The sequence below is a fragment of the Phocoena sinus genome, chromosome 14 (genome assembly GCF_008692025.1).
Source record: "Phocoena sinus isolate mPhoSin1 chromosome 14, mPhoSin1.pri, whole genome shotgun sequence".
Classification (NCBI taxonomy): Eukaryota; Metazoa; Chordata; class Mammalia; order Artiodactyla; family Phocoenidae; genus Phocoena; species Phocoena sinus.
This window is the reverse complement of record NC_045776.1, coordinates 66022608-66048236: the sequence shown is the minus strand read 5'-3', so window position 1 is coordinate 66048236 and position 25629 is coordinate 66022608. Positions and strand designations below refer to the sequence as shown.

The 25629-nt window shown below is 60.0% G+C and overlaps 2 protein-coding genes across 5 annotated transcripts; one reads left to right on the top strand and one right to left on the bottom strand.

Annotated features, from left to right (window-relative positions):
- Nucleotides 1-402: 402 nt before the first annotated feature.
- Nucleotides 403-22495, top strand: SMTN (smoothelin). Of its 4 annotated transcripts, none has more exons than XM_032602547.1 (21): nt 403-540; nt 2249-2379; nt 7016-7164; nt 7538-7631; nt 7718-7796; nt 7904-8001; nt 8912-9232; nt 9321-9393; nt 10006-10077; nt 10158-10679; nt 10865-11037; nt 14142-14294; nt 14381-14456; nt 15529-15693; nt 15795-15857; nt 16062-16128; nt 17033-17206; nt 17411-17528; nt 18202-18353; nt 19317-19480; nt 22191-22495. In XM_032602547.1, exons 2-20 carry the CDS (start codon nt 2329-2331, stop codon nt 19459-19461), a joined length of 2745 nt encoding a protein of 914 aa, XP_032458438.1. In that variant the 5' UTR covers nt 403-540; nt 2249-2328; the 3' UTR covers nt 19462-19480; nt 22191-22495. The 4 variants fall into 4 exon arrangements, with proteins under 4 accessions (XP_032458438.1, XP_032458440.1, XP_032458439.1 ...); XM_032602548.1 differs by having other exon boundaries at nt 414-540; nt 17414-17528; XM_032602549.1 differs by lacking the exon at nt 10006-10077 and having other exon boundaries at nt 405-540.
- Nucleotides 22496-22665: 170 nt separating this feature from the next.
- On the bottom strand, nt 22666-25342 carry SELENOM (selenoprotein M). The gene is made up of 5 exons (XM_032602553.1): nt 24992-25342; nt 23773-23808; nt 23533-23567; nt 23093-23171; nt 22666-23009 (listed from the first exon to the last, which is right to left on the bottom strand). The coding sequence occupies exons 1-5, from the start codon at nt 25109-25111 to the stop codon at nt 22851-22853; spliced, it is 429 nt and encodes a 142-aa protein (XP_032458444.1). The 5' UTR covers nt 25112-25342; the 3' UTR covers nt 22666-22850.
- Between the last annotated feature and the right edge of the window lie 287 nt (nt 25343-25629).

Genomic DNA, 25629 nt, shown 5'->3' with positions numbered 1-25629 from the left:
AAGCCAGGGCACTGAAGCGAGGAGGGGGCGGAGTCGAGTGAGGGGACAGGGTCTCACGAACAAAGAGGTGGGCGGAGAGGGACAGTCCTGAAGGCTCCGCGAATAGTACGATCCCGGGCCACTTACCGCGGCTTTGGGCGCCCTCCCTGACTTTGGCGCAAAGCTGCATCCTCCTGGTGACACCCATCCGACCAGCGAAGGCCGCTTGAACAGTGGCCCCAAGACTGCAAACCCCTACAACCTAGGCCCGTGAGGGGCGGGGCCTCTTCTAGGGGCGTGGCCGTCAAATTGAATTTCCCCAATGGGGCACGAGGGTGGGCGGGATTCTCCCCAGGATTGGTTGGCGCCGTGGCGCGGGGCGGGACCCGCGGGGCTGCTGGCGCGGCTGGACGGGCGGCGCTTGCAGAATCCCGGGGACGGTTGCTGAGCGGGCTTGGCGTCCCGGTCGCGGCGCCTTCCGCCTGACCGCTCCTAATCCATCTGTTGGATCCCGAACGACCTAAGCTGAGCCCGTGCCGGGCGGGCGGGCCGGACTAAGAGGTGGGTGTGCGGACCTCCGGGCGGCAGCAGGACCCCCGACGGGTCCGAGGGTGGAAGCCGGATAGGTGGACTCCCAGGGTTCTGGGACTCCTGAACCTGGGAGCCCCCACCCATCCACAGGGGCTCTAACCCATGCGATAAAGTTCTGAGGCCTGGGGAAAGGACACTCACGGACCTCCAGGAGGCTCTGCGACCCTCAGGGGTGCTAGTCTGTGGGGGCAGAAACCCTGAGGAAGCTCCTACGTTCCTCTGAGACTCCTCGCAATCTTCGGGGACCTCACACTGTGTGACAGGGAGCCATGGAACTGGAGTGGAGCAGCGGCAGGAATCCCTGAGGAGAAAGAGACTTCCCTGGGAGTCCTAGATTCTGCGTTAGGGACCCCTGCCCCTCAGAAGACATGGGGGAACTCAGAGTGTCCACAGAACCCAAGTCTGGTGATTGCTAAGTGAAGGACCCCAGCAGAGGGCGGCTGGGAGGTTGCTACCTGTCCGAGCCTACAAGGATGGGAAAAGCAAGCAGCGACTTGAACAGGCAGAGTCCGAAGAACCCCAACTGTGTGGACTAGGACCTTCCCCAGACCCATTCACTGGATGGGATGACTCGACAAGTGACTGGGGAGGGGGAAGGGATGACTGAGTGATGAATCAACAGGAGCGGGGGCAATCCAGGGGCCATTTCAGTCACCATACATTAACTAAGCACCTACGGTGTGTCACGCTGTGGGCCCTCAAATTCCAGAAAGATATTAGGGCTGCAGGGGGAAGGAAAGAGCTACACTGGGAGGCTGGGCCAGGATTTAGGGGGCCATTTTGATAGGCAGTGATAGAGCAAGAGGGAGTGTCCTGAGCCCCTGAGGGCACTTTGGAAGGGGACTTCAGAAGCTAGAGGTGGCCAAGATTAAATCCATTCCCTACCCTCTGGGTCTTTGGGATCCTCCTTCCCCCATGACAATCCTCTGGTCCTCTCCAATCCTGTTTGCCTAAGTCCAGAAGCTGGACGGATCAGTTTCTGAAGGCTCTTCCAGCTGAATTGAATTCTAAGTGTGTGAACTGGCAGGAGGAGCGGGGTGCCTGGACACCTGGCTTCATGAGGTCAGGGCAGTTGGCATCAGGGGGAGGGCGGGAAAGGGAGGAGTGGAGAGGGGTGTGTACAGAGGGCTGTCCTCAAGAATTAGAAGACAGAATGTTACCTCCAATGGCTTAAGTTACCTGGGGGAATGAGAGTGGCAAAGGCAGCAAGGACTTGGATATGGGTTTAGCCCATAGCCAGAGGCTGAGCTTTTGGGGTGAGTGGGGGCTGGGCAGGCCCTGGGGATGGGTGGGTGGGGCAGGAAGCTGTGGAGTGTGGTGGGCACCCCCTGGTGGTGAGCACAGCTTGGGTGGGCCTTACTGGGCCCTGGCTTCACAATCCAGGTCCCTACCCTCCCTGTTTGATGCTTAGATATGGCAAGGGCCCAGCTTAGGCCACACAGCAAGCTAGCAGTCCAGCTGGCTGGACTGGAACCAGGGACTCCTACTCTTGGTTTGTTTAGTTTTCCAGCACACTACCCTAGGGCAGAGGGCACCTCCCAGCCAGGAGTCACATCACAGATAAGGATCAAACACCAATGGATAATCATGGCTTAGAGGGGGAAACTGAGGCACAAAGCCCAAGTGCCTGTGGTTTCTAGAGGCCCCAGAAGGCCTGATTCATGTCTATCCCCTGCAGAATTCCCTGAGCTGGTGTCAGCTGCCAAAGGCACTGGGGAACTCACCAGGAGGGGACGGACGGAGCTAGGGGCCAGCAAGATGGCGGACGAAACATTAGCTGGGCTGGATGAGGGAGCCTTGCGGAAGCTGGTAAGTGGTTCCATTATCCCTACTATGAGGGCAGACAAGACAGGCCAGAGAGGCAGGGCCTGTCCAGGATACCTCTCAGCTGACAAGAGGAGGTGATGGGGGAGGGCGCAGGAGAAGGGCTCCGGGGAACAAGGCTAGGCCTGTTCCGCGTGGCCGATGCAAAGGCCCTGGTGGCATGTGCTTGTCCATGCCAGGTGCTGAGGCCTTGTTCCTCCCAGCCCCCCACTGCCACCACCTGTTTAAATAGTAACTGGTAAGGACTCACCCATGTGCAGTCACAGGTGTGGGGAGGCTGGATTTGCCTCTCTCAAGCAACAGCCTGGGCAGTACCCACCCCTCCTGGAGGCTGCCCCAGTGATAACAGTAGCAGCAATGATTAATAAGCCAGGGCACAGCAGGGAGCAGTCTGGGCGCTAAGCACACCATCTCACAGAATGGTTACAGTAGCTCCAAGAGCCAGGAGGACACTGAGGCTGAGACAGGTGAAGTCACCTGCCCAACGGCACCCAGCTCGGAAAAGGGTGTGCCAGGATCCAAACAAACCCCAAAAGGGGTCATGGGGGACCAAGAGACCTGGATAAGTCAAGTCCAAAAGAGCCCATAGAGAGAGACAGGCCTTGGGGACCCTTATAAACACTGTGACTTCTAATCTGTCATTTTTCCCACTCTGAGCCTCAGTTTCTTTATCTGTAAAATGGGAGGTGGGGGGAATGTGTGTGAACATAATATCTAGGTCCTACAGTTGGCATGGGGATGGAATGAGGCATGGGCCCAGATCTTGGCATGGAAGAAGGATGGGCCCACTCTACCCCTTTCCCCAGCTTCTTCTTGAAGCCCGCCCTCCCCCCCAACACACATATCATGCACAGAGAGGATGTGGGGCAATATAGCAGGGCAGGCATGGGCCCACCAGCAAGGGCAGGGTGCACTGGAACTGGAAGAGGGGCCAGAGCTCCACCCCCCAGCCCCTGACCCTTGTCCAGGGGGTAAATTAAAGATTTACCTTCCCTGGGAGAAGGCAAATGACCCACCCCACCCCCATACCATTCCTCTGGAGGCAGGGGCTGGAGCCAGCTAGCTCAGCCCAGTCACTGGGCAGTGCCCAGCCACTGCCATCATCTACCCAAGGCACTTGGCCTCTGTGTCCTCGGACAGCACCTTAGACTTTGGGTGTCTGCCACGGCCACAGGCGCTGTGTGCAGCCTGAGGGAGATGGGTTTCCAAGGGGTCCCACCACGTCAGCTCGACCTCCCATCAGGAAGTCAGAATCCTAATGTGGGTAGTGGAGAGAAAGCCAGACCTTTGCTCATCCCCTTCTCTAGGGGTCCACTCTGAGGCTCAGGGTTCTCCAGCCGCCACCCCCCACCCCATGCGGGTTTGGATGCTGGAAAAGGGTTTCAGAGAAACCAGAGCATTGGCTGTAGTCCGCCCCCCCACAACCCCGGCCCCCTCCCTGGGAAAGGACTAGCAAGACCCCGCCCCTCGTCTCGGGACCCCGGAGGTCTTTCCCATTTCGGGACCGGGGTCCTCCACCGCCGGGCGCCCGCCATTACTGCGCCCCAGCGCTGCCGAGGGTCCCGCCCCGGGCGCCGGCCTCCTGGCAGGAACTGAGGCGTCCGGAGCCGGGTTCCTCCCCGCGGGGCCGGGCCTTATAAGGGAAAGCTGACCCAAGCCCCAGCGTCCGGCCGATCTGGGGACCCGGGGACCCGCTCCCAACCTCGGCTCCTGCACATTCCTGCGAACAGGGAGGGGGGCTGTGCGGGATGGAGACACCTGGGGACACGAGCACCACGTGCTCCTCCTCCACATATAGGGACGCCCTCCGCCTCGGTCCCGGGTTCGAGATCGAGCTCTGACACTCACTAGCTGGGTGACCTGTGAACCTGAGTTTCCTCTCTGTAATCGGGGATGTTAAAGCAGGCGGAACCTGGGCGGCTTCCTGTCCTGCTGGCTCCTGGCTGGGCGCCTTGCACCGGGCTGCGTGGGAGAGGCGTGGGCGGTGCAGGCGGCTGCGGTCGCGGGGCCCGCGGGCCTTCAGCGCCCCCTGGCTAGGCCACGCTTCACTGCCGGCCGGTCCCCCATCGGTCAACTGGAGGAGCTGGGACTGAGCGAATGCCTGGAGTGTCTCCTCCGTAGTGCTGGTGGGGAGACCGAGGCCCAGGAAGACGCCGGGGCCTGTCAGACGCCCCCAGCAGCGAGGGTACAAAGTACCCGGAGGCCCGGCCCCCCGGGAAGAGGAAGCACCCTCTTTCCTCCCAGGAGAATTTCACTGGGCAGTTTCGGAAACCCCCCCATCTCCTTCCCTTTCCCCGAGTGGACAATGGCGCTTTGTACTTCCTTCCCTCCCAACAACAGCCCCCTCCACTCAGGATGGTGGGGCCTGAGAGGACAGGGAACGCAGGACACACATCAGGGACACTGTGGGCGGAACTTTGTCTCCAGGCCCAAAGGGAAGGCTCATGCGGGAGGGTGACCAGTGGGATGAGGTTGTCCATTCCACAACCCTGCCCCACCCACTCGGGGGATCAGACAGAGGCTCCCATTTTCCAGAGGGGGACACTGAGGCTCCCAGGGGTTGCAGAAGTGACCAAGTTCCCACATCAGCTTTTTTCAGGGAGGAGAACCCCATCTCTGGAGCCCAGGGGGTTGAGAAGGGACACACAGGAGACAAAGGGCTAGTCATTGCATCTCTGAGCCTCTTTACCCTCTGCACAGGAGGGTCTGGACCAGCTGTCCCCTCAAGCCCAGAATCTCCTAGTGTACCACGGAGGGCTCTGGGCCTGAGTCAAGGCCAGGACTGAGGGTGGGAAGGTGAGCCTTCTCCACCCCCCCCCACATGATAGGCCCCCTTAAGCCCCAGGGCCTCTCTAGTCCAGGCTGGAAGGGTCCCCAATATAGTACAAGGATCTTCAAGGTACCCACCATAGCAGACAGACCCCAGCCACAGAGATATCCTCAGCCCAGGGAAAGCCCTGGAGTCATGGAAACCTGGGTTCAAATCCTGGCTCAGGTCACTTGACCATAAGCAAATCACTTCCCCCTGAGCCTCAGTTTCCTCATCTGTCAAATGGGAGTAATAAATTGCCTAGGGTTTCTGTGAAGTTAGGACAAGTATGGGGCTCAGCACAGGATCCAGCACATGGTTTCTCAGTAAATGTTACAGATGCCTCTGGGTATCTTGTCCTCACTTGCCCTCACTTCTCTCTCTCCCATCCTGACTGGCTGGAACCAACCATACATAGGTCCGCAAGGTGGGGGGGACCCCAAGTCACTGCCCCCATCCTCACCCACTGCCCTAAAGGGAGGCCATTGTCCCATCTGAGAAATGAGATGTTAACCAAGACCAGGGATGTTAAGTATATGATCCTGACCACCCAGCCAGGACTGGACTGGGGCTGGAGCCAGCTGGGGGTCCTGGCTTGAGCCTTCCGGGAGCCCTCCCATATCTCCTCAGGAATGTGAAGACTGAAGGCTCCCTGGAGGGCTCTGTCACTTGTCTCTACCCTCTTCAGACTGGGACAAGTGAGCTCATGGCTAAGCTGGGCCAGCCCACACTCCCTGCTGAAACCTTTCCCCCTCCCACCAGGCTCCCTTGTAGATCAGGAAGGAATGATGGGAGAAGAGACTAAAAAGGAAGGGAGTAGAGGGTTCCTGGGCCTACCCCTGAATGATTTGGGGGTGGGGGCGGAGGAAATCACTTTGCCTATACTTGCTCCCACCTAGCGCACACCCACACTGGAGGCTTATCTTTGCCATTATCTTCCTGGGGGCCCTGGGCCTGTCCTCTCTCCCTTGAGCCACAGAGGCTCTGTAGGGGGTAGAGGAGTGAGGGGGGCAACAGGATTGGCTGACTGTCCAGAGAAGGTGCCCTTTCCTGGACCTGGTTAGACCAGCCACCCCCAATTTCCCAGGGAGTGACAGGCTAAGAAGCTGGTGGGAGCACCTGTCCCCCACGGACGCCCTCTCTAGGGCCCTGGGTGGACCCTAGTGCACCCAGGGGTGTTGGCCCCCCCACTCTGAGACCCGGCCCCTTTGCCCCTTCAGCGGTGGCTAGAGCAGGACCAGTGCAGAGAGAACAACAGCCCCCAGCCAGGCAGGGAGCTATGACTCCTGAGGGCCTGCCCCTGCCTCAGTTTCCCCATCTGTCCAGTGTGGACGAGGCTGCCACCCATCAGCAGGGCTGTGGTACTTTGGGAGTCTCTCGTGCTCACAGCTAGATTCCAGCAGCCCAATCACCCTTCCCTCCCCAGGGACACTGTTAGGGGCCCGTAGGATGGCCTCCCTCCTCCTGCCACGACTCCCTGGTTCTTGGGGGTTTGATGAAGGGCTCTAAGAGGCAGGAGTCGAGTCACAGGAATGAGCGCCTGACTTGGCACCTGGCACAGGTGGGTGGTTGCTGGCTGCCCACTCTGTGAATCTTAGTCCACGGTGGGCTGTCCAGAAGCCCTCGCCGCATGATCTGAGTCTCCCCCTGAGACCAAGTTTGGGTGGGCAGGCAGGCACATGACGGGCTTGGGGCAGAGGGAATGGAGACAGGCCACTCATTGTGCCCCAGGCCAAGCCGTGGGCGGCCAGTGCCCGCCCTCCGTCCCTGGCAGCCAAGATGACCTGCCCCTCACCACCCCTTGCCCTGCAGCTGGAGGTCACAGCAGATCTAGCAGAGCGGCGGCGCATCCGCTCAGCCATCCGGGAGCTGCAGCGGCAGGAGCTGGAGCGCGAGGAGGAGGCCCTGGCATCCAAGCGCTTCCGTGCCGAGCGGCAGGACAACAAGGAGAACTGGCTGCAGTGAGTGGCGAGGGGTTGGACATGCAGGTGGGGCTGAATGTGCCAGGGCTCAGCTCGTGTTGTGCAGGCAGGCATGAGCCATGTGTCTGCTGCCCATCTGGGTGTGCAAATGGCAGCGCAGGCACGCATTTGGAGTACACAGGGATGTTGGTGGGCACGGACCACGTGCCGGTCATGGTGTTCTGGCCACGCCCATGTGATATTAGCACTCAGGTCCATGGGCGTGCATGTGCCAGCGTGTGTGCAGAGGGTGTGCACAGCTACCTGCCCCTCTGCCAAGGTTCCAGGTACCCTGTCCTGGCCTCTGCCCTCAGCCCACATCCTCTATGACCTGGCCCTGGCAATGGAGGTTATAGTCATGGTGTCCCTGCAGCTCTCAGCAGCGGAAGGCTGAGCAGCAGGCTGCTCTGGCACGGCTGGCAGGACGGCTGGAGTCCATGAGTGACGTGGAGGAGCTGACCACACTGGTGAGGCCTGGGCCAGGGCAGGGGATGGGGGCAGGGCAGGTGAAGACCTGGCCTTCACATACCCGTGGCCCACCCCTCACCTACAGCTGCGAGGCGCTGCTGAGTACGAGGAACGCAAGCTGATCCGAGCCGCCATCCGCCGTGTACGGGCCCAGGAGATTGAGGGTACGTGCCCTGCCCTGGCCCCACCCCTGCCCTGCTGCATGGTGCCCCCAGCAACGCCTCACCCTGACCCCCTGCCACTCACCTGACACCTCTCCCTTTCCCTCCAGCCGCCACATTGGCTGGAAGGTTGTGCAGCGGGCGTCCCAGCAGTGGCTCAAGAGAGGACAGCAAGGGGCGGGCAGCACACAGGCTGGACCGGTGTGAGGTAAGGGGTGTGGGCAAGGTCCTGTGCCCATGGACGCCAGCAGCACAGAGCGCCTATGTGTCTTGGCTAGATTGGTACTTAACTGAGGGGGCCCCCAGCTTGTGTTTGGGGGACAGTGTGACTCTCTCAGGCCTCTGCCCACTCTCCCAGGCAACTTCTAGTCACATGTCTCCACTCCAGAGTTTGTCTCTACCCAGGCCTCCCCCGCAAAACCAGCTTGTCTACACTGCTCCCAGGTTCCTGACTGTCACTCATTACCACCCTGTTGACCTCCCTGCTGGCCTCCCCGCTTCCACACCTACCTTCCATCCCCACACTGGCCATCCAGCCTCCACTCAGCAGACAGAGGGATCTCCCTAAAATGAAAATCAGACCCTGGTACTTGCCCAGCTTAAACCATCTGAGGCTGCCCCTCCCCCTCCGTACAGCCCAGTTCCTTACCTTGGCTTATCAGGTCCTGCTGTCAGGGGCCAGTGTCGGCACTGTTCTCCAGGGAGTGTGGGTGAGAGGTCGGGTCGTGCAGGTTCCCTAAGTGGCCAGCAGAGGCCGCTGGGTCCCTGGTCCTGGCAGGACTACCCACTAACCCCATAATTAACCAGGCAGAGGCCAGGGGTCAGGGGCCTCCACGCCTGAAATTGATTAAGTCTGGGAGTCCCCAGCAGGTCTCCTGCTGTCCCCAACCCCTGCCATTAGGATCTGGTCATCTCTGAACTGCCCTTGACTAGGCAGTGCCAAGAGGTTGGGAAGTGGGGATCAAAGACGGCCCATGGTGTGCCAGTGACCATGCTTGTGCAGATGTGCCTGCAGGAAACCGTGTCCAGCCCCTCTGCTTTGCATGCCCTGCCCTGGGTGCCTGCCAGCCTGGAGAGCCTTGGCCACATCCTGTGGGTCTCCCACGGGTCTCCCACAGGTGCCAAAGCCAGAGGAACAGGAGCAGCAGGCAGAGGTCCCAGAGCCAACTCCAACCCCCAATGGCACCAGCCATGACGTGACGACAGTGACACTACTGCTTCGGGCCCCACCTGGGGGCACACCCAGCTCACCTGCCTCAGCTGACAGTTCACCCACCACTACCTCTCCTGAGCCTCCACTGGAGCCTGCCGAGGCCCCATGCCCTGCCACTGAGGCTCTGGGTGGCCCCAAGCCACCTCCCAGCCCGCCCAGGGCTGCCAGCCCTGAGCCCCAGGAGCCTCCAGCCACCCCCAGCACGGAGGGGCAGGTGGTCAACAAGGTGAGTCTAGATGAGGGACAGGGATGCTAGGCAGGTGAGCTCCCCAGTCTGGGAGTCAGGCCCTGCCCATGCCATGTCTCCCCTGCAGCTCCTGCCTGGCCCCACAGAGCCCCCTGCTGCTGATGGCCCTACCAAAGGTCCCTCCGACACAAAGAGAGCAGGTAGGGTTCCGGCAGAGATAGCTAGGGGCATCTGCCTCCCTGGGCCTCCCCTTCCCTGCCTGGAAAATGGGTTCTTGTGCCTAGATGGCTCCAGTGCCCCTCAGGTCCAGGCAGGCTCTGACACTCCTCCCACTGCTCCTGAGGTGTCCCCACCCCTCCCCACCGCCCCACTCCCGCACCCATGGCCAGAGGCCTCCCTGCAGCCTTGAAAGGCAACAGGCCTCAGGCACATTCTTTTCCCCAATAAGGGAGTGCGCCCATCTCCCAGCTAGGAGCCGTGGGCAGTGCTGGCCAGGGGGGTGTCCACCATCCCCATCAGCAGGGAGAATCTGGGCACCCTTCCTCCAGCCCAAGCCTAGCCCCAGCCCCCAGGAGTGTCCAAGTTATCCCGGGGTCGGGGAAGGAGGGGCCTGTAAGAGAGACGCAGCTGAGTGGGGAGGTTAGGAGCTGTGGGAGGTGCAGGATGGTCTGGGGAGGCTGGGGAGGTTGAGGTGCAGGAAGGGGTTGGGAGGCTGAGGAGGTGTGGAAGAGAGGACTATGAGAGGTGGACCCCACCATCCACTCTCCTCTCTCTGCGCCCACATGGCTGCCACCGCCTTCCCATGCTGCCAGACCTGGCTGGCCCTCGCCCCTGCCAACGCTCCCTGTCTGTGCTGAGCCCCCGCCAGCCAGTCCAGAACCGAGGTACTGCCAGTTCCCACAACCCCGGGCTCTGGGCAGTCCCTGTCCCATCCAACCACTGACAGCCCTCCTGTCCCTTCTAGAGCCCACCCCCCTTGCCAGCGGACCTTCCGTGTTCCAGCGGGCTGGCTCCGTACGGGACCGTGTGCGCAAGTTCACATCCGATTCTCCTATGGCTGCTGGGCTCCAGGAAGGCCCACTCCGGGCAGCCCTAGGTCCCTCGACCCGTGCAAGACTCCCAGGCTCCTCCCACATCAGCACCACCCCTGCCTCCTCCTCCAGTGGCCCCTCCTCACGGGGCCCCAGTGACACCTCCTGCCAGTTCAACAAGGATCAGCAAGGAACAGCCCGGCCCCTGGCCCAGCTTCAGAGCTGCCCCAGGGAGGAGGGCCCCAGGGGGCGGGGCTTGGCTGTCAGGCCCCTTGAAAACAGAGCAGGGGGGCCCATGGCCCGCTCAGAGGCGCCCAGTGCCCCGCTAGCCGTGGCCGTGGGCACTGCTGAGCCAGGGGCCAGTATGAAGACCACATTCACCATCGAGATCAAGGATGGCCGGGGCCAGGCCTCCACGGGCCGGGTGCTGCTGCCCACAGGCAACCAGAGGGCAGGTAGGCCTCCCCGCTGCCTCCCCACTGCTGGGGATGACTGCCTGCAGCCACCCAGCTCTGCACATAGGACAGGTGCTGTGGTCAGGGCTCAGGGTGTCTCCAAAGGGTGCACTGGGCGCCATCAACCTGGACTGGAATTACCCTCACCCCACCTGATCCTGACCATAGTCCTTCTCCCTATCCAGAACTGATGCTGGGGCTGCGGGCGCCCCCCACCCTCCTTAGCACCAGCAGTGGGGGCAAGAGCACCATCACGCATATCAGCAGCCCTGGGAACCTGGCTCGGCTGGGCAGTGTCACTCACGTCACCAGCTTCAGCCATGCCTCCCCTGGTAGCCGAGGAGGCTGCAGCATTAAGGTGAGCCCTTCCTCACCCCACCAGCCTCACCATCAGCCGCCTCATGTAGACTTCTTCAGGGTGCAGGGCTCTCAGGGCTCCTCTGCTCTGCTCTTCCCCTACAGCACACACGGGAAACTGAGGCCCACAGAGAGAAGGTGACCACAGTCCACAGACAGTTGGTGGCAGAGCTAAGGCCAGACCCCCACCTATCAGCCACTAGACATGTCAGAAGCTCACTCTCTACTGGCCTTAAGCTTCCCACATGATGATCTCTGGTCCTTACTCCAGAATTGGTCGGTTCATTCCTCGTGAACAGATGGGACAACTGAGGCTCAGAGAAGGGTAATAAGGGCTTGCCCCCCTCTTCCTGTAGCAGCCCCAGTGGCCCTGCTCCCAGCCTATACTGAACCTCAGCCCCAAGGTGCAGAGCCGTTCATCTGCTCATCCAAGATCAGCCTGGCCCGTTAAGAGATTGGAGATTAGTGATTACCATCTGCGTCAACATCTCGGGGTGGGGGGGAGCTGGGCAGAAGCACTGAGGGGGGACAGGCAAGGGGGTGCCAGTCAGGTGAGGCAGCAGCCTAGCAGGTGCCACGGGAACTGAATCTGCCGCACCCTTCCATTATTCATTCTGGAGCCCGGGATCAGCTGGCTGGGAGCTCAGCCTGGGAAGGGTTCCCCAGCGGGCCGCCCAGCTGCCCAGGTAATGGCCTCTGTGCTGTTCCAGGGGCTGAATGGGACTTTGAGGTGAAATGGCTAGAGCCAGCTTTGGGCTTTCTCAAGAGTGATAGGGAGAGGGTGGGGGCAGGAAAGCACCCTTCACCTCACAGAGCAGGACCTAACTGCTCTCTGCCAAGGGAGTGAGGAGAGGGTGGCTGAGGCCCTTGGGGTGGAGGGGAGGTGCCACAGGGAGCGCCAGGTATGACCACCTACTTGCCTCAGTTTCCCCAGCCAGAACCAAGGGGAGGCAAATCGTGTGCCTGTAATGCACTTGCTCAGAGTCTGTGGTTGGATCTGAGCACCAGAGGCAGGCAGAGGACATTTATCTCAGGGATAAGGCACTTGCTACTACAGATTGCTTGAAGTCCCGCCTCTCTGTGCCTCCATTGCCCCCATCGGTTCAAAGCTTTCTAAAACAGCATGGCATGAGGGCAGAGGACGCAGGCTCTGGAGTCTGGCAGACTGGGTCCTCACGGCTAATGCACATAGTGGCCCAGACAGGCCCATGCCTTACTCCCTGCCTCAGTTTCCCCACCTATGGGGCATGGGGCCCCGGCCTCAGCAGTCCTTCAGAACCTGTGCAGACTTGCTGTACTGCCAGTCTGTGATCTCTGCAGGGCCAGGGCCAGGCCTGGCGGTCTGCCTACTTGGGCAGGCCACCCCTCCCCCACTGCCCCCTCCAGAGGGAGCCCAGAATAGGTTTCTATTTGGGCTACAGCCCCAGCTGGCAGGTGGCGGGCTGGGAGGCCAACAGGGGCGGGGCAGGCCCACTGCCCTTGCCTTCGCCCTCGGGCCAGCTGCAAAGACTGACTCTGCCAGACAGAAGCAGCAGTCCCTACCACTGCCCCCTCCGTCACCCCACCATAGAGCCCCCACCATCACCATGCCGGGGGTACCGGGGCCCAGGTCTGAGCTGGCCGCAGCCCTTGAGGAGAGATTGGGCCGGGCGTTGGAGGAGCTGCGGGCAGTGGCGGAGGCAGGCCGGGCGGCAGTGACCCAGGCAGCTGAGGCAGCTGCCTCGGCCGTGGAGCCGGTGGCCCGGGCAGCTGAAGAGCTGCGGGCAGAGACAGCAGCGCTGAGCCGGCGGCTGGATGCGCTGGGCAGGCAGGTGGAGGTGCTGAGCCTGCGGTTGGAGGTCCCGCTTGTGCCTGACCTTGAGCCCGAGCTGGAGCCCAGTGAGCTGCTCCTGGCCGCTGCCGACCCTGAGGCCCTCTTCCAGGCGGCCGAGGATGCTGGGACCCCTGTGGCCCACCCGCCTGCCTTCAGCACCCGCCGCCGCTCCTCTGCAAGCCCTGCCCACAGCGGCAGTCTCGTAAGTCCTTACGGGCTGCAGGGAGGCGGGTGGTTTTGAGCCAGGCTCTGCCTCTGCTCAGTGACCCTAGGTGGCCTACCACCTTCTCTGAGCCTCAGTTTACCTATCTGTACAGGGGACTGGGGCATTAGCGCTCCGAGACTGAGGCGAGATGGTGCCAGGCTTCTGGCCCTGAGGCACACGTGGCGGCTGCCCTGGCAGCCCCTGGCCGGGGCCCAGCCTCCAACCCCACCCCCACTCCCTGCCCCTGCCAGGCCGAGCCTCCCTGAAGCAGCTGCCACCTCGGCTCTCCTTACTCTTACAGCAAACAGAGAGGCCCTGCCAGGAGGGGAGGGGCTCTGATAGTTGGGCTGGGGGCTTGTCTGCAAGGGGCTGGGAAGATGCCCTGGGAGGGGTGGGGGGCTAGGTTGGGGTTGGAGGCCCCTTAGGGGGTGATTCATGCTAAGGGGTGTGGGGAGCAGGGGCGAGCTTCAGAGAGGACTTGGCTCTGGGCAGCCCTGGTCAGACACCTGGTCAGGAGCCTATGGGCCCTGGTCCAGCTCCCTTGGTGTGTTGAGGGCGGGCATGTGCTTGCTGCCTGGGCACTGGCCCAGGAGGACCCAGGCTTTGGGAGCAGGCAGGACAGAGCACAGCCTGCCCGGGAGGGGGCTGGGAATGAAGCCGCAGAAGGAACTCAGATTCAGGAGTTAGGCTAGCTTCAGCTCAGATCCCAGTCTGCATCACACTTATAGAAGGACTGTGGGCAAGTCATGCAGCTACCCTGAGCCTCAGTTTTCCCTTCTGTTAAATAGGGACAGTAAAATACCTAGTGTTCATACAGTGCTCACCACTGAATGGAAATCACCATTATTACCTCCCTTAATTGTATTAAGACAGTTCTGGGTACATGGGAAGCCCTACAACAAGGCTCTCAGTACCTCTTCTGTGAGCCTGACATCAACATGGTCATCCTTGGACAGGCAGTCCAGCTGGCTAGTGGTATTTCAAAGGCTGTGCCAGAAGCCCCAGGGCCTGGCCCCCTGTACTTTGGGGCATGGTTGGTTTCATTTACACCCCTGCTTAAAGTCCATGCCCTCTCCGCACCACACAGATGGAGCCAGAACCAGCAGAGCCCCCTTCTGCAGCAGTGGAGGTGGCCAATGGCGCCGAGCAGACCCGCGTGGACAAAGCACCAGAGAGGCGGAGCCCTCTGAGCACCGAGGAGCTGATGACCATTGAGGATGAGAGTGTCCTGGACAAGATGGTATGGCCAGATCTGGTGGACTGGGGGTTGGCAGGGGCCGGGACCAGCAGGCACCAGATAGGCAATGACAGGGACTCTGTCTGCAGCTGGATCAGACTACGGACTTTGAGGAGCGGAAGCTCATCCGGGCTGCGCTACGTGAGCTCCGACAAAGGAAGAGAGGTAGAGAGCCCCATGCCCCCCCAGATCCAGCTGCTCCCCTCATTGGGGTCCATTTGTGGACACTCCAGCTCAGTAACGCCCTCCCCAGCTTCTTCTCTAGGCTCAGCTTCTCCTTTTCTAGACCCAGCTCTTCCCTTGCCTCCTTTCCCCAGATCCAGCTGCTCCGTTCCCTAGCTGCTTCTCTCCCGCTTCCTAGACCCAGAACCAGCTTCTCTTCTCCTTCCTAGGCCAGTTACTCTCTCCCCCAGCTACTCCTCCTTGCTTCTCCAAGTTCTGTCAAGTACTCCTTCCCTGAATCCAGATACTCCTTCTCCCAGCTGCTTCTGTCTCCTCAAGGTCCACTGATGACCACCTTAGCCTCTGCTTCCTCCCTGCTTCCCCTTCCCTGAACACAGCTACTTCCTCCCCAGACCCAGCTATTCCTTCTTCCAGATTCTAGATTCATTTGCTTCTCCAGATACTCTCAATTACTCCCTCTCTGGATCTAGCTGCTTCCTGCAGGGCCCACGGATGGCCACCCAGCCTCTATGCCCACCCACCTGCTTCTTCTTTAGGCCCAGTTACCCCCTTTGTCACCTTCTCTCCCAACTACCCTTTCCCTGGATCGAATTGCTTCTCAGATACCTACAATCACTCCATCCGTGGATTTAGATATTTCTTCCTCTAGCTGCTCTTCTCCCTGCTAAGACCTATTTGAAGGCCCGCTCAGCTACTGCCCTCACTCAGCTTCTCCTTCCTGGCCTCTGCTGCTTCCTCACTAGATGGAGATACTCCCTCCGGACTCAGCTACTCATTCCCACATAAACTCCCTTCTTGGATCCAAATACTTTCCCTTTGAGTTCAACTATTCCATGTCCCCTTGTTTCTGAGTGCACCACACCCCGCCATTCCCTCCCAGGTTATAGCTACCCCCTCACCCCCAGCTACTCCTAGAGAGGACCGTTGTCCCCTGTGTCTTCAGTATTGCTAACAAGTTGCCCTCCACCCCATCTGTGTGCCCCGTGTGCCCGTGCATATGTGCTTTGTGGGCGATGGCGGCCTTCTGGGCATGCGTGGGGCATTCCCCGCCCAGACCAGCGGGACAAGGAATGGGAACGGCGGCTGCAAGAGACACGGGCCCGCCCAGGGGAGGGCCGTGGCAACACGGCCACCAAGACCACCACGCGACACAGCCAACAGACAGCCGACGGCTCAGCTGTCAGCACTGTCACCAAGACCGAGCGGCTCGTCCACTCCAGTAAGGGGCTGAGCAGAGATCAGGGCTCAGGGTGGGAACATGTCTACCTTTGCTGGACCCTGTGCCCATCCACACCCTTCCTCTCATCCCTGCCCCCGCAGATGATGGCAGACGGACGGCCCGCACCACCACGGTGGAGTCGAGTTTTGTGAGGCGCTCAGAGAGTAAGGCCGCCCGGCGTCTTCTCGTGCCTGCCTGCCAGCCCACCTTCCTCAAACTCTCTCCGAACTTCCATCTGTGTGTCTCTCTGTCCAGCCGTCACTTTCTCTTCTCTGCCTGTGGCTACCTCCATCCCTGTACCAACCTCCCACCCCATCTCCCACATCCAGCCCAGGACCTCACCCTGCTCCCCTTCCCCTTTCTTGCAGATGGTGGTGGCAGCACCGTGATGCAAACTAAGACCTTTTCCTCTTCATCATCCAAGAAGATGGGCAGGTGAGCACAGGTACCCACTCCCAGACCATGGAGGAGTCAGTGTCTCAGGGCACCTCACTGCACACCCATTCTACAAGAGGGGACACAGCCAGGGAGGGGCAGAGTGGGAGTCAAACCACTCCTGCTTGCCTTGCCATCTCACCTAATTCTCAACCGCAACCATTGGGGGAGGCCAGAGATTTGCTCAGGGTCTTAGAGAAGCCTCCCCACCACACTGAGCTGCTGGTGGCACTGCCACTTCCCAGTGTCTACAGACCATGTCCCATGTCACAGAGCATCTTTACATCTTAGCCCCATGAAGGTGGGATACACCCGATGTTATAGAGCATTTTGGGGCAGGTAGGATCAGAATTCAGGCTGGAACCAGAGGGGTCCAGGAACTCTGAGTCAGAGACTTATATTCAAGTCCTTGCGCTGCCCCCCATGCTCTCTGAAATCTAAGGGCCCAAAGGCCTCTGTTTCCTCATCTTCAGTGGAAGTGGTAAGAGCCCCTCCATACTCTTGTGAAGTTTAAAATGACACATAGAAAAGGCTCAATAGACACTAGCTATTATTATTATTACCATTACTGTTATCACACTGGTTGTCATTATTAGTTGATAGGGCCCAGAATCTAAGCTCACCTGTAACCTGACGATACAATGAGCCTTCGCAGAAAAACTCCCCAGGGTCCAAGTCTGTTGAAAAGAGCTTGCTCCCATTTTCTTGTCGTTGAGCCTCAGTCTACTCTTCTGTAAAATGGATTGTGATGAGAGCACCTCCCTTGCTGGCCAGCGTTGCCGGTGGTGAAGATACCGCAAGAGAGTAGGATCTGAGTGTGACAAGGCCCCTCCCTTGACCTCGTGGGGATCGAGGCTCAGGAGCGGCCCTCCCTGGCCCTAACAGTGGCATACCCACCCCTCAGTATCTTCGACCGAGAGGATGAAGCCAGCCTGCGGCCCGGCAGCCTAGCGGCGCTGGAGAAACTCCAGGCAGAGAAGAAGAAAGAGCTGATGAAGGCGCAGAGCCTGCCCAAGACCTCGGCCTCCCAGGCGCGCAAGGCCATGATTGAGAAGCTGGAGAAGGAAGGCACCGCGTGGTGAGCAGCAGTTGGCGGGGCGGGGCCTAATGACCGCACGGGGCGGGGTCTGGGCCGTGGTGGGCGGGGCCAGAGACGAGAAGGGAGCGGCTGGAGCTGTGGGGGGGCGGGGCCTGAAGGTAAAGAAGGCGGGGCTGGGGCCTACGCCGTGGGCCGATGGAAGAAGCGCCCCTTGTAACCCCGCTTCCGACACCACCCCCACAGCAGCTCTGGCGGACCCCGCGCAGCTGTGCAGCGCTCCACCAGCTTTGGTGTCCCCAATGCCAACAGCATCAAGCAGATGTTGCTGGACTGGTGCCGAGCCAAGACGCGTGGCTACGAGGTGAGCTCTGTGAGACCATGTGGCCAGGCGAGGGCCTCCTCACCCTCACAAGGCCCCAACTGCAGCTGTACCCTTCACAGCCACCATGTCTGGCAGAGAAGATGGGAATTCCTCTTCTGGGATGAAACAGGCTCAAAGGACACATAACATGCCCTACATTCCAGGATAAGTGATTAAGTGGCAGGGCCTAATGAGGGCCCTTGGATGGTGGGCACAGTTCAGGGCCAGACCCCACCCTTAGAGTCCCCTCCTCATTGTTCTGTCGGAGGCACTGGGTAAATTTCTGTACATAAGGGAAGGAGTGATGAGGGCATGACCATGGCCCTAGCTGGGTGGTGCTGCGCCTCTTGGTCACTCTGTCCCCCTAAGCAACAGACACGGGAGTTAACAAACTGAGTTGGAGGAGGCTACCTACTGTGCAACCTTGAGCAAGCTACAGGGCCTCTCTGAGCTCAGTTGCCGTAGATCTGGATTACCAAAACACTGGAGGGTGAGGACTTCCCCAGTGGTCCTGTGATTAAGACTCTGGTTAAGACTTCCACTGCAGGGGGCATGGGTTTGATCCCTGATTGGGGAAGTTCTGCACGCATGCCTCATGGTGTGGTTAAAAAACAAAACAAACACTGGAAGGTGGAGGACATAGGGAGCTGACCAGTCTTCCCACTACCCATAGCATGTGGACATCCAGAACTTCTCCTCGAGTTGGAGTGACGGGATGGCCTTCTGTGCCCTGGTGCACAACTTCTTCCCTGAAGCCTTCGATTATGGGCAGCTCAGCCCACAGAACCGGCGCCAGAACTTCGAGGTGGCCTTCTCATCCGCTGAGTAAGTGTGGGTCCCAGCCCTGCTGGTGTCAGCTGGGCGTCTGGGGCTGGGCATCTGGGCCGGGCCCAGCTGCCCTGAGGCCCCCTGGAGCTGGTCAGCTGCACTGTCATTCAGCGGCTGAGACCCCCTTCCCCAGAAAGCCCCCGTCCTCTTCCACCCCACCCACCTGTTGCTGAGCGTGCCAGGTGCCCACCGGAACGAAGGAGCCAGAGGCCCGCCTACCAGCCTGGGCCAAGGCCCATCAGGTGGCCCTGTCCATATCCCCTCCATCCTCCTCTGCCCCTTCTCCCTCTATCTCTCCCTTTCTCTGTCCTGCTCTCCTCCCACTATCACCAGAGCTTCCTGCTCCCACGGGATCCCGGCTGGAGATTCCAAAAGGAGGATCCTGGCCCGGGCACCGTGCCCGCCCAGCCTATATAGGTGTTGCCAGAGGCTTATATAGGACATCAGCAAGCCCTCCACTTTGGAATCGTTGCCCCTTCTGCTCACCTCACCCTCAGCACCCTCCTCCATCTGTCTTTCTCTATCTTTCTCTTTCTGGTTTCCCCCCGGATTTCTTCCTCTTTCTCCTCCCTCCACCTCCTCTCACGCCTCCCTCACCCCCCCCCCCCCGCCCGGGGCACGGCCCTCCTCTCCAACCTCAGCGCCAACGCCATCGCCCCCACCCCTTGTTCCCTCCCGCTTGCCCCGAGAGTCCTCTGCACCTGTGACTGATCTGGCCCCCCACCCCTGTCTGCATTGCACACCATTAGTGATGGGTAGTAAGCGGCACGTCCACAATGGGGAGGGGGCATGCGGGGGGCTGGCAGACTGCAGCACTGAGAACGTAACTGAACTCATGTCTCTGTGTGTGTATGTGTGTGTCTCTCTGTTCTCCTCCCCTCTCTCTTCTCTGCCTCTTCCCCTGCTGCCCCGCTCGGGCCCCGCCCCCCCTGCCCCTTCCCGGCCCCCTACCCTCCCCAGGACCCATGCGGACTGCCCGCAGCTCCTGGACACAGAGGACATGGTGCGGCTTCGAGAGCCCGACTGGAAGTGCGTGTACACGTACATCCAGGAGTTCTACCGCTGTCTGGTCCAGAAGGGGCTGGTAAAAACCAAAAAGTCCTAACCCCTGCTGGGGTCCCACGGTGAGGAATGCCGCCTTGCTCCCCTGTCCCATTACGCTGCCCCGCTGGAATCTGCTCAGTGGGGCACAAAGAAAAGCCAGGGAAATGGCAGGAGTGGGGGTGGGGAAGCAGGGGGACCCTGAGAAGAGCCAGAAGGAGCCAGGCACGGCCTTATCTTCTGTTCAGGACCTCACAGACAAGACTATTCTCCTCAATGGGCAGTGATGAGCCAGGTGGGCAGGACTGAGATGGGGGAAGCCCAGGAGGCCATGGGATCCCTGGGGAGACACCCGACCCAGCTGGCAGGTCCAGGACAGCTCTCAAAAAAGTGCAAACTAAGCTGGCATCTGAATGACAAGTTCAGGCTAAAGAAGAGGGAGTCCCAGGCAGAGGGATCAGCCAGTGCACAGGGGTGGGGTCGAGGGAGGTGGAGGGCATGGCACACCCAGGAAGGGAAGGAAGTTTATTTAGTCTGGATGTGAGGGGGAGGAAGGGGTCACAGTCAGGAGCCTGAACTTCCTTCTGAGGACAACAAGAGTTATAAAAGGTTTTCAAACAGAGAAGGGATATATGTGATCTGGTAGCATTGAAGAACAATCCTTGAGTGAGGCCTGGATGAGGGATGGGGAGGGAGGGGATGGACTAAACAGTTAGAGAAGCTTAAGCAGAGGGGTGGGGTTTTTGATGGACCCACTGGGGAGGGAGAAGGAGGGTCAGGGAAGCCTCCCAGGCCTCCAGTTTGTGCACTGGGAAGTTGGGGGTGCCATGCTCCAAGTTGAGGAGCTCAGGAGTGAGGCCAGTTTAACAGGAAGTTATTTCTGGTGGGGGTCCTGGATCCCCAAGCCAGCTGTGGCATTTCCTGTCTGGTCATCTGACCTCAGGGCCACAGTAGAGAATTCAGATCCTGAGCTAACTGCCCATTACAGACCAGGAGCTCAGAGGAGAGAGGTGGGCTCAGAGTGTGCCAGGGGTTGTTAGGTCAGAGCTAGGGCCAAAAACTGGAACTCCAGACTCCCCACCTTGTGGCTGTTTTCCTTGCCCCATCACTTTTCCCACCCATTTTGTAGGGAGAAGAAAAGACGAAGGCCCAGAGGGAGAAAGGGGATTGCCTAAAGTAATGTGAATCAGGGACAGAGCTAGCAGTGCACTCAGATGCCCCTTGGGGCCTGGAGCCATTGTGGGGGGCAGCCCACACGTGCACACATATACTCAGAGAAGCTGTGCAGGTGAGGGAAAGATGGGCATGGTGCTGTCTCCAGGTCATATATGGACTTAGGAGCTGCTGCCCAGCAGGCCAGCCTGGAGGGAGTGGGGCCCAGTCCGGCCCTGTTCCAGTTGGAAAGTGTGACTCAGCCGTGCTGTTGCTCGAATTGCCTGGTGTTTGGCCTGTCACTGGGGCAGCAGGAGCCCTGAGCCGTGAGCCCCGGTGTAAACAATGGCTTTATAAGGTCTCCAGGGAAGACACCAGAGATGGGAGGGAGCTCCACTTTGGGAGAGGCCAGGATCCCTGGGGAGATAGCCACAGCTGGAAGAAGCTGCAAAGAGAGGCCGCCTCTTCACCATAGTACAACTGAAACAAGCTGGGGCAGAGACGACCTCAAGGGCACATAGCACCTCAACAAGAGAGTCAGAAACCTCTCACTCATCCTAGGTGCTTCCAAGGACTCAAATGAAGCAAAGAATGACTATACTATTGCAGAAAAATGGGGAAACTGAGTCACAGGGCAGGGTTTTCTCTAGCTTCCACAGCTGGCCAGGAGTAGAGCCTTGACAGAAACAGGTCTCCTGCTTCCCAGGCTTCTTCCCCAAAGGAGTCCTGGTGAGCTGAGAGTAGGCCCCAGCCCTTACATTGTTTGACCTTGAAGGTCTGACCTTGAAGGCACAAGATGGAAGGTAGTCCTGGGCCCTTGGGTGTCTTGGGAACAGGAGCAATTCCTGCCCTCATGCCTTCCCTGCCAAAGGAAACTCACTTAACAACATTGACAGTGCTAACTATATGCCAGGCATGGCACATGGGAGGGAGCAAGTCCTGCCCCTGAGTGTGATGTAGTTGGTCCAGTTCGTATTGATTGGGACACTCATCTGCTTCCCGTGCTCTACCCAAGTGGGTAATAAGAGTTAAAGAACTGTCTCTCAGACATACACACACACCTCCCTGGCCACCATCTCACACAGCAGGGATGTCCCTTGAGGCAGATGGGGGTTCTCAGGCTGCTCTACAGGAGGTACCAAGCCAGGGAGCTGGCAGATAATCCTGGGCCCAGAGGGTCACTGGAGTGGGTCCTGGGTGCAGGGAAAGATTTGAGGCCCCTTGGGTACAACGGCCCAACTGAGAGGCTTGTGCCAGCTGGAGTGTGCCATTGAGGGTGAGAAGGAGGCGGCCCTCCAGAGAGAAGTGGGTGGGGTCTGGAGTGAGGACCTCCCCAGGGCTAAGGGTTGAGACCCCAACCCTGCGCTGGGTCTGCTGCGCCTGGGCGCTGGGATGGGGCAAGGATCTCCTCCTTAATCTCCACATGCCTTCGCCTTGCTCCCCACAGAGGTGCCTCCAGGCTTGGGTGGCTGGGGCCTGGGGCTTCTGCCTTCCTAGAAGGCTTTTCCCCCATTCAGTTGATCAGGAGTCGAGTTTATGGAAGACCAGCGGGCTGCGGCGTTGTAAAGACCTCTGGGTAGAGGGTCGCCGCAGGAGTCGGGGCCGGCACTGACAACCACCCCCGTGCCCCCCTCCCCGCAGGATGCTGGTGGACTGCGTACCCCTCGTGGAGGTGGAGGACATGATGATCATGGGCAAGAAGCCCGACCCCAAGTGCGTTTTCACCTACGTGCAGTCGCTCTACAACCACCTGCGGCGCCACGAGCTGCGCCTGCGCGGCAAGAATGTCTAGCTTCCCCACCGCCTGCAAGGCCGCAGCGGCAAGCTGCCCCCACCATCCAGGCACCGTCCCCTCCCTGTGCGCCTGCCCACCGCTGCCCTGTCTGTTGTGACACCTTTCCACGCATACACACACAGCGTTTTGATAAATTATTGGTTTTCAACGACCCTGATTCCTCTCTGCCTCCCTTGGGGGGCTGAATGGAGGGCAGCTGGGTAAGGTGTGCCCACGTCCCCACTCTGGCAGCCAGGCAGCTGGGGATGCGCGGTCTCCTATGGGTATTCGGGGAGCTCTTATTCCTCACCCGCCCGCATCAAAGAAGGAGTCGAGTCTCGCTGAAGGCGGAAGGGGATTTAGTGGAGCTGGGAAGGGAAGAAAGAGGGTTAGGAGGGACCCCCGCAACTCCATCCCTGCTGGCTCGGGGACTGGGCGTCGGCCCTCAGCGAGGGTGGTGCTCCCGGGCCGCTGAGCGCTTCATTCTGTCCCCAGGGCTCAGGCAGGGTGGTGCCGCGTCCCCAGACCTACAGGTCAGCGCGGTCAGGAGCGCCTTCGGCTGGCCTAGCGGGCGCCCGCAGGTACTCTGGGGGCACAGCCTCGTCGGGCGACGCCTTGCGGTAGAAGCCGAGCTCCTGCACCAGCGCGTTGATCTCCTCGCGAGTCATGTCGCTGAGTGGGATTCGCTGAAGCAGAAGAGGGGCGGGGTCAGCGCGCCGGGCCCCGCCTCTCGCCCCTCCTCCCCACTGTCCACCTCCCCAGGCCTCACCTCCAGTTCCTCAAAGCGTTGGCCCAGCAGCACGAGCTCCGGGTCGGCCCCCGGGAGGTGTTTCATTACCAGGTTGTGGCTGGAGATGGTGTTAAGGTGGGTAGTGGTGGGCGGAGGCAGGTGGGGTCTCCCGGGGACTTGTCGATGTGAACACTACCTCGTCTGCCCAAGCAGGGCAGGGATACCCATTTACACGTGAGGAAATTAGGGTTCGAAGAAGTAAGGGGGTCTCCTCTCTGTGCCGGTGTCTGTGGCAGTCATCACTAGTCAATTTCTCTTGCCAATCCAAGACCACCTCAGAATTCGCTGGGCAGCCACTATCAATCAATCCCACTTGTCAGTTGAAGACCATTTGTCATCCCTATCTGTGAAGTTAAGTGGAAGGAGATTCTTGCAGATACCCTCCCCTTTCTCCCTCCCCAAGAACAGAAGGAGGATACTAGAGTGGGATGTCCTGGGTGACGAAGGCCTTCACCTGGGGAGGAACCAGAACATCAGACCCCAACCATCTCCAGGTACCAACAGGAAACTGAAGCCCAGTGAGGTCACACAGCAAGCCAGGTGCAGGCTCCTGACTCCCAGCCCAGGGAACCTTCCCCACCCGGTCATTGGGACCATGTTGCCCACCCCCAAAGAGGCTCAGGGGGGACAGAACTGGGGATCCCTTCCTTCAAACTCACCTCCTTCAGGCGATTAAGCTGTCATCCCCCACATGTCTGGAGGGGAACAAAATGGCATAGGTCAGGATTAACACATCTACCCTCACCCTCATTCCCCAGCTGGGCATTGGATTGAGCTGTGAATTACTCCCTGGAACAGCAGTTCCTAAGATGTGGAAGTGGAGGCCCCTTGTGGGTAGAAGGAGGAACTCTGTACAGATGGGAAAGCCGAGGCCCACCCACACCAGAGGAAAAGAGGAGCAAGACCAGAAACCCAAAGGAAACTTACCAGCCTTGGGGCTCTTGCCTGCACAACTTACTGACTGTTGACCCATGCCCAATGCCCAAGAGAAATGATCACCCTACCCCCTCAGGCCATAGAGACCTGGACCTGGTCTTTGGCCCCTAGAACCTCAGGGTGGAGGCAGACCAGAAGGAAACAGCTCAGAACTTCCCTGAGAGGCCCTATTAGAGACACCTACCATCTGGTCCCTACCTCATCCGGTGCAGAGCTGGCTCTCCCTGCCACCTGCAGCCTAGCCCTACAGACCATCTGGTTGCTTCCCCAACAAAGGAGGCTGGGAGGGCCCCTCCCTGTACTCCCTGAAGGGGAGTCCAGACCCCAGGATTACCCATTCTAGTCCTCCCTCCTCCCCGCCCTCGCCACCCCCCCCAACATTTTTCAGGCAGAAAACCAAGGCCCAGAGAGGGTCTGTGATGATCCAAGTTACACAGGGACTTTGGTGGGGCATTTCATGGCAGGGGAGGGTGGGGGGATTGCTGAGGAGTAAGAGTGGTAAGGCAGTTCCCAGCCAGGTGGCAGGGAGGCTCCCAGAAAGTCTTCTGTCTCCCAGGCAAAGGGAGTGAGACCAACCGGAACTGGAGTGGGGAGGAATTCCAGGAAAGAGAGAAGTGATGGGGGGATGGGAGGTTGGGCTGCAGAGGACAGATTTGGGAAAGTCATAGGCCGGAAGAAGTTAGGGGACAGGGCCAATGTGTCTGGGGCCCGATGTCTGGCCGGATGGGGAACTGGGGAGGGTTTCAGATTTCCAGGCCTCAAGATCGGTTGTCTCGGGCTTCCACGGTGGGTGCTGGGGTGGGGAGTGGGAGGGACAGTCCTGGTGCCGAGGGGGACATGGGAGTCGGGAGGGTCCTGGGTCAGAACGGGCGGTGATTCCAAAGCCAAGGGGCCACGGGGTTAGGGGTCGGTGGTCCCTAGCCTGGGGGCCGCCGCACTCACCTCTACCCGGCCTCGGGCCAGGCCGTGTAGACGGTTCCAGTCGGGCCGGAAGGTGGTGGTGGCGGCCGCGACTGCCGCGAGGAGCAGTAGCAGGGGCGGCGAAAGCAGCGGGAGGCGCATTGAAACCCGGCCGAAGATGATCCGCAAGCTAGAGGTGAACCGTCTGGCCACTGCGCCACGTCTGGGCCCGCAAGTTGGCCAGGTCCCTGCTTGAGGTCCCACCCCACTAGGGACCACGCCCCCAGCTCTCGGTCTCCGCCCAGGGCCTGCGTGGGGGCCGCCCGCGCTCTCCCGGCGGGGTTTGGGCTCCTCTCAGCCCTTTACTTTCCCAGCCCCGAGAGTGTCCACCCTCCCTCTGCTGACAGAGAGCATGGACGCTCCGACAGGATGCGGCCAGGCAGTGCCCCCTCATGCCGGCAGGGGGCGCGGGCGGGATGCGGACGGACACGCGAGTTTCTGGGTCAGACACCCGATTTGAAGATGGGGAAACTGAGGCCTGGGGAATCCTTTTTTGTGTTTTTTATTTCTCTGGATGAAATTCCGATCTGGATTTCAATTTCCTGAGCACACGTGTGGCGATGGGAATATTACGTCGGAGCTGGGAGGATAAAAGGGTTAATACACATTAGAAAGCTCTT

Bases quoted from the DNA above. Each gene is read 5' to 3' on its own strand.
- SMTN (XM_032602552.1), top strand. From the start codon at position 2,329: ATGGCGGACGAAACATTAGCTGGGCTGGATGAGGGAGCCTTGCGGAAG. The intron at 10,078-10,157 runs GTACTGCCAGTT...TGTCCCTTCTAG, and splicing joins CCAGCCAGTCCAGAACCGAG to AGCCCACCCCCCTTGCCAGC. The intron at 10,680-10,864 runs GTAGGCCTCCCC...CTCCCTATCCAG, and splicing joins CACAGGCAACCAGAGGGCAG to AACTGATGCTGGGGCTGCGG.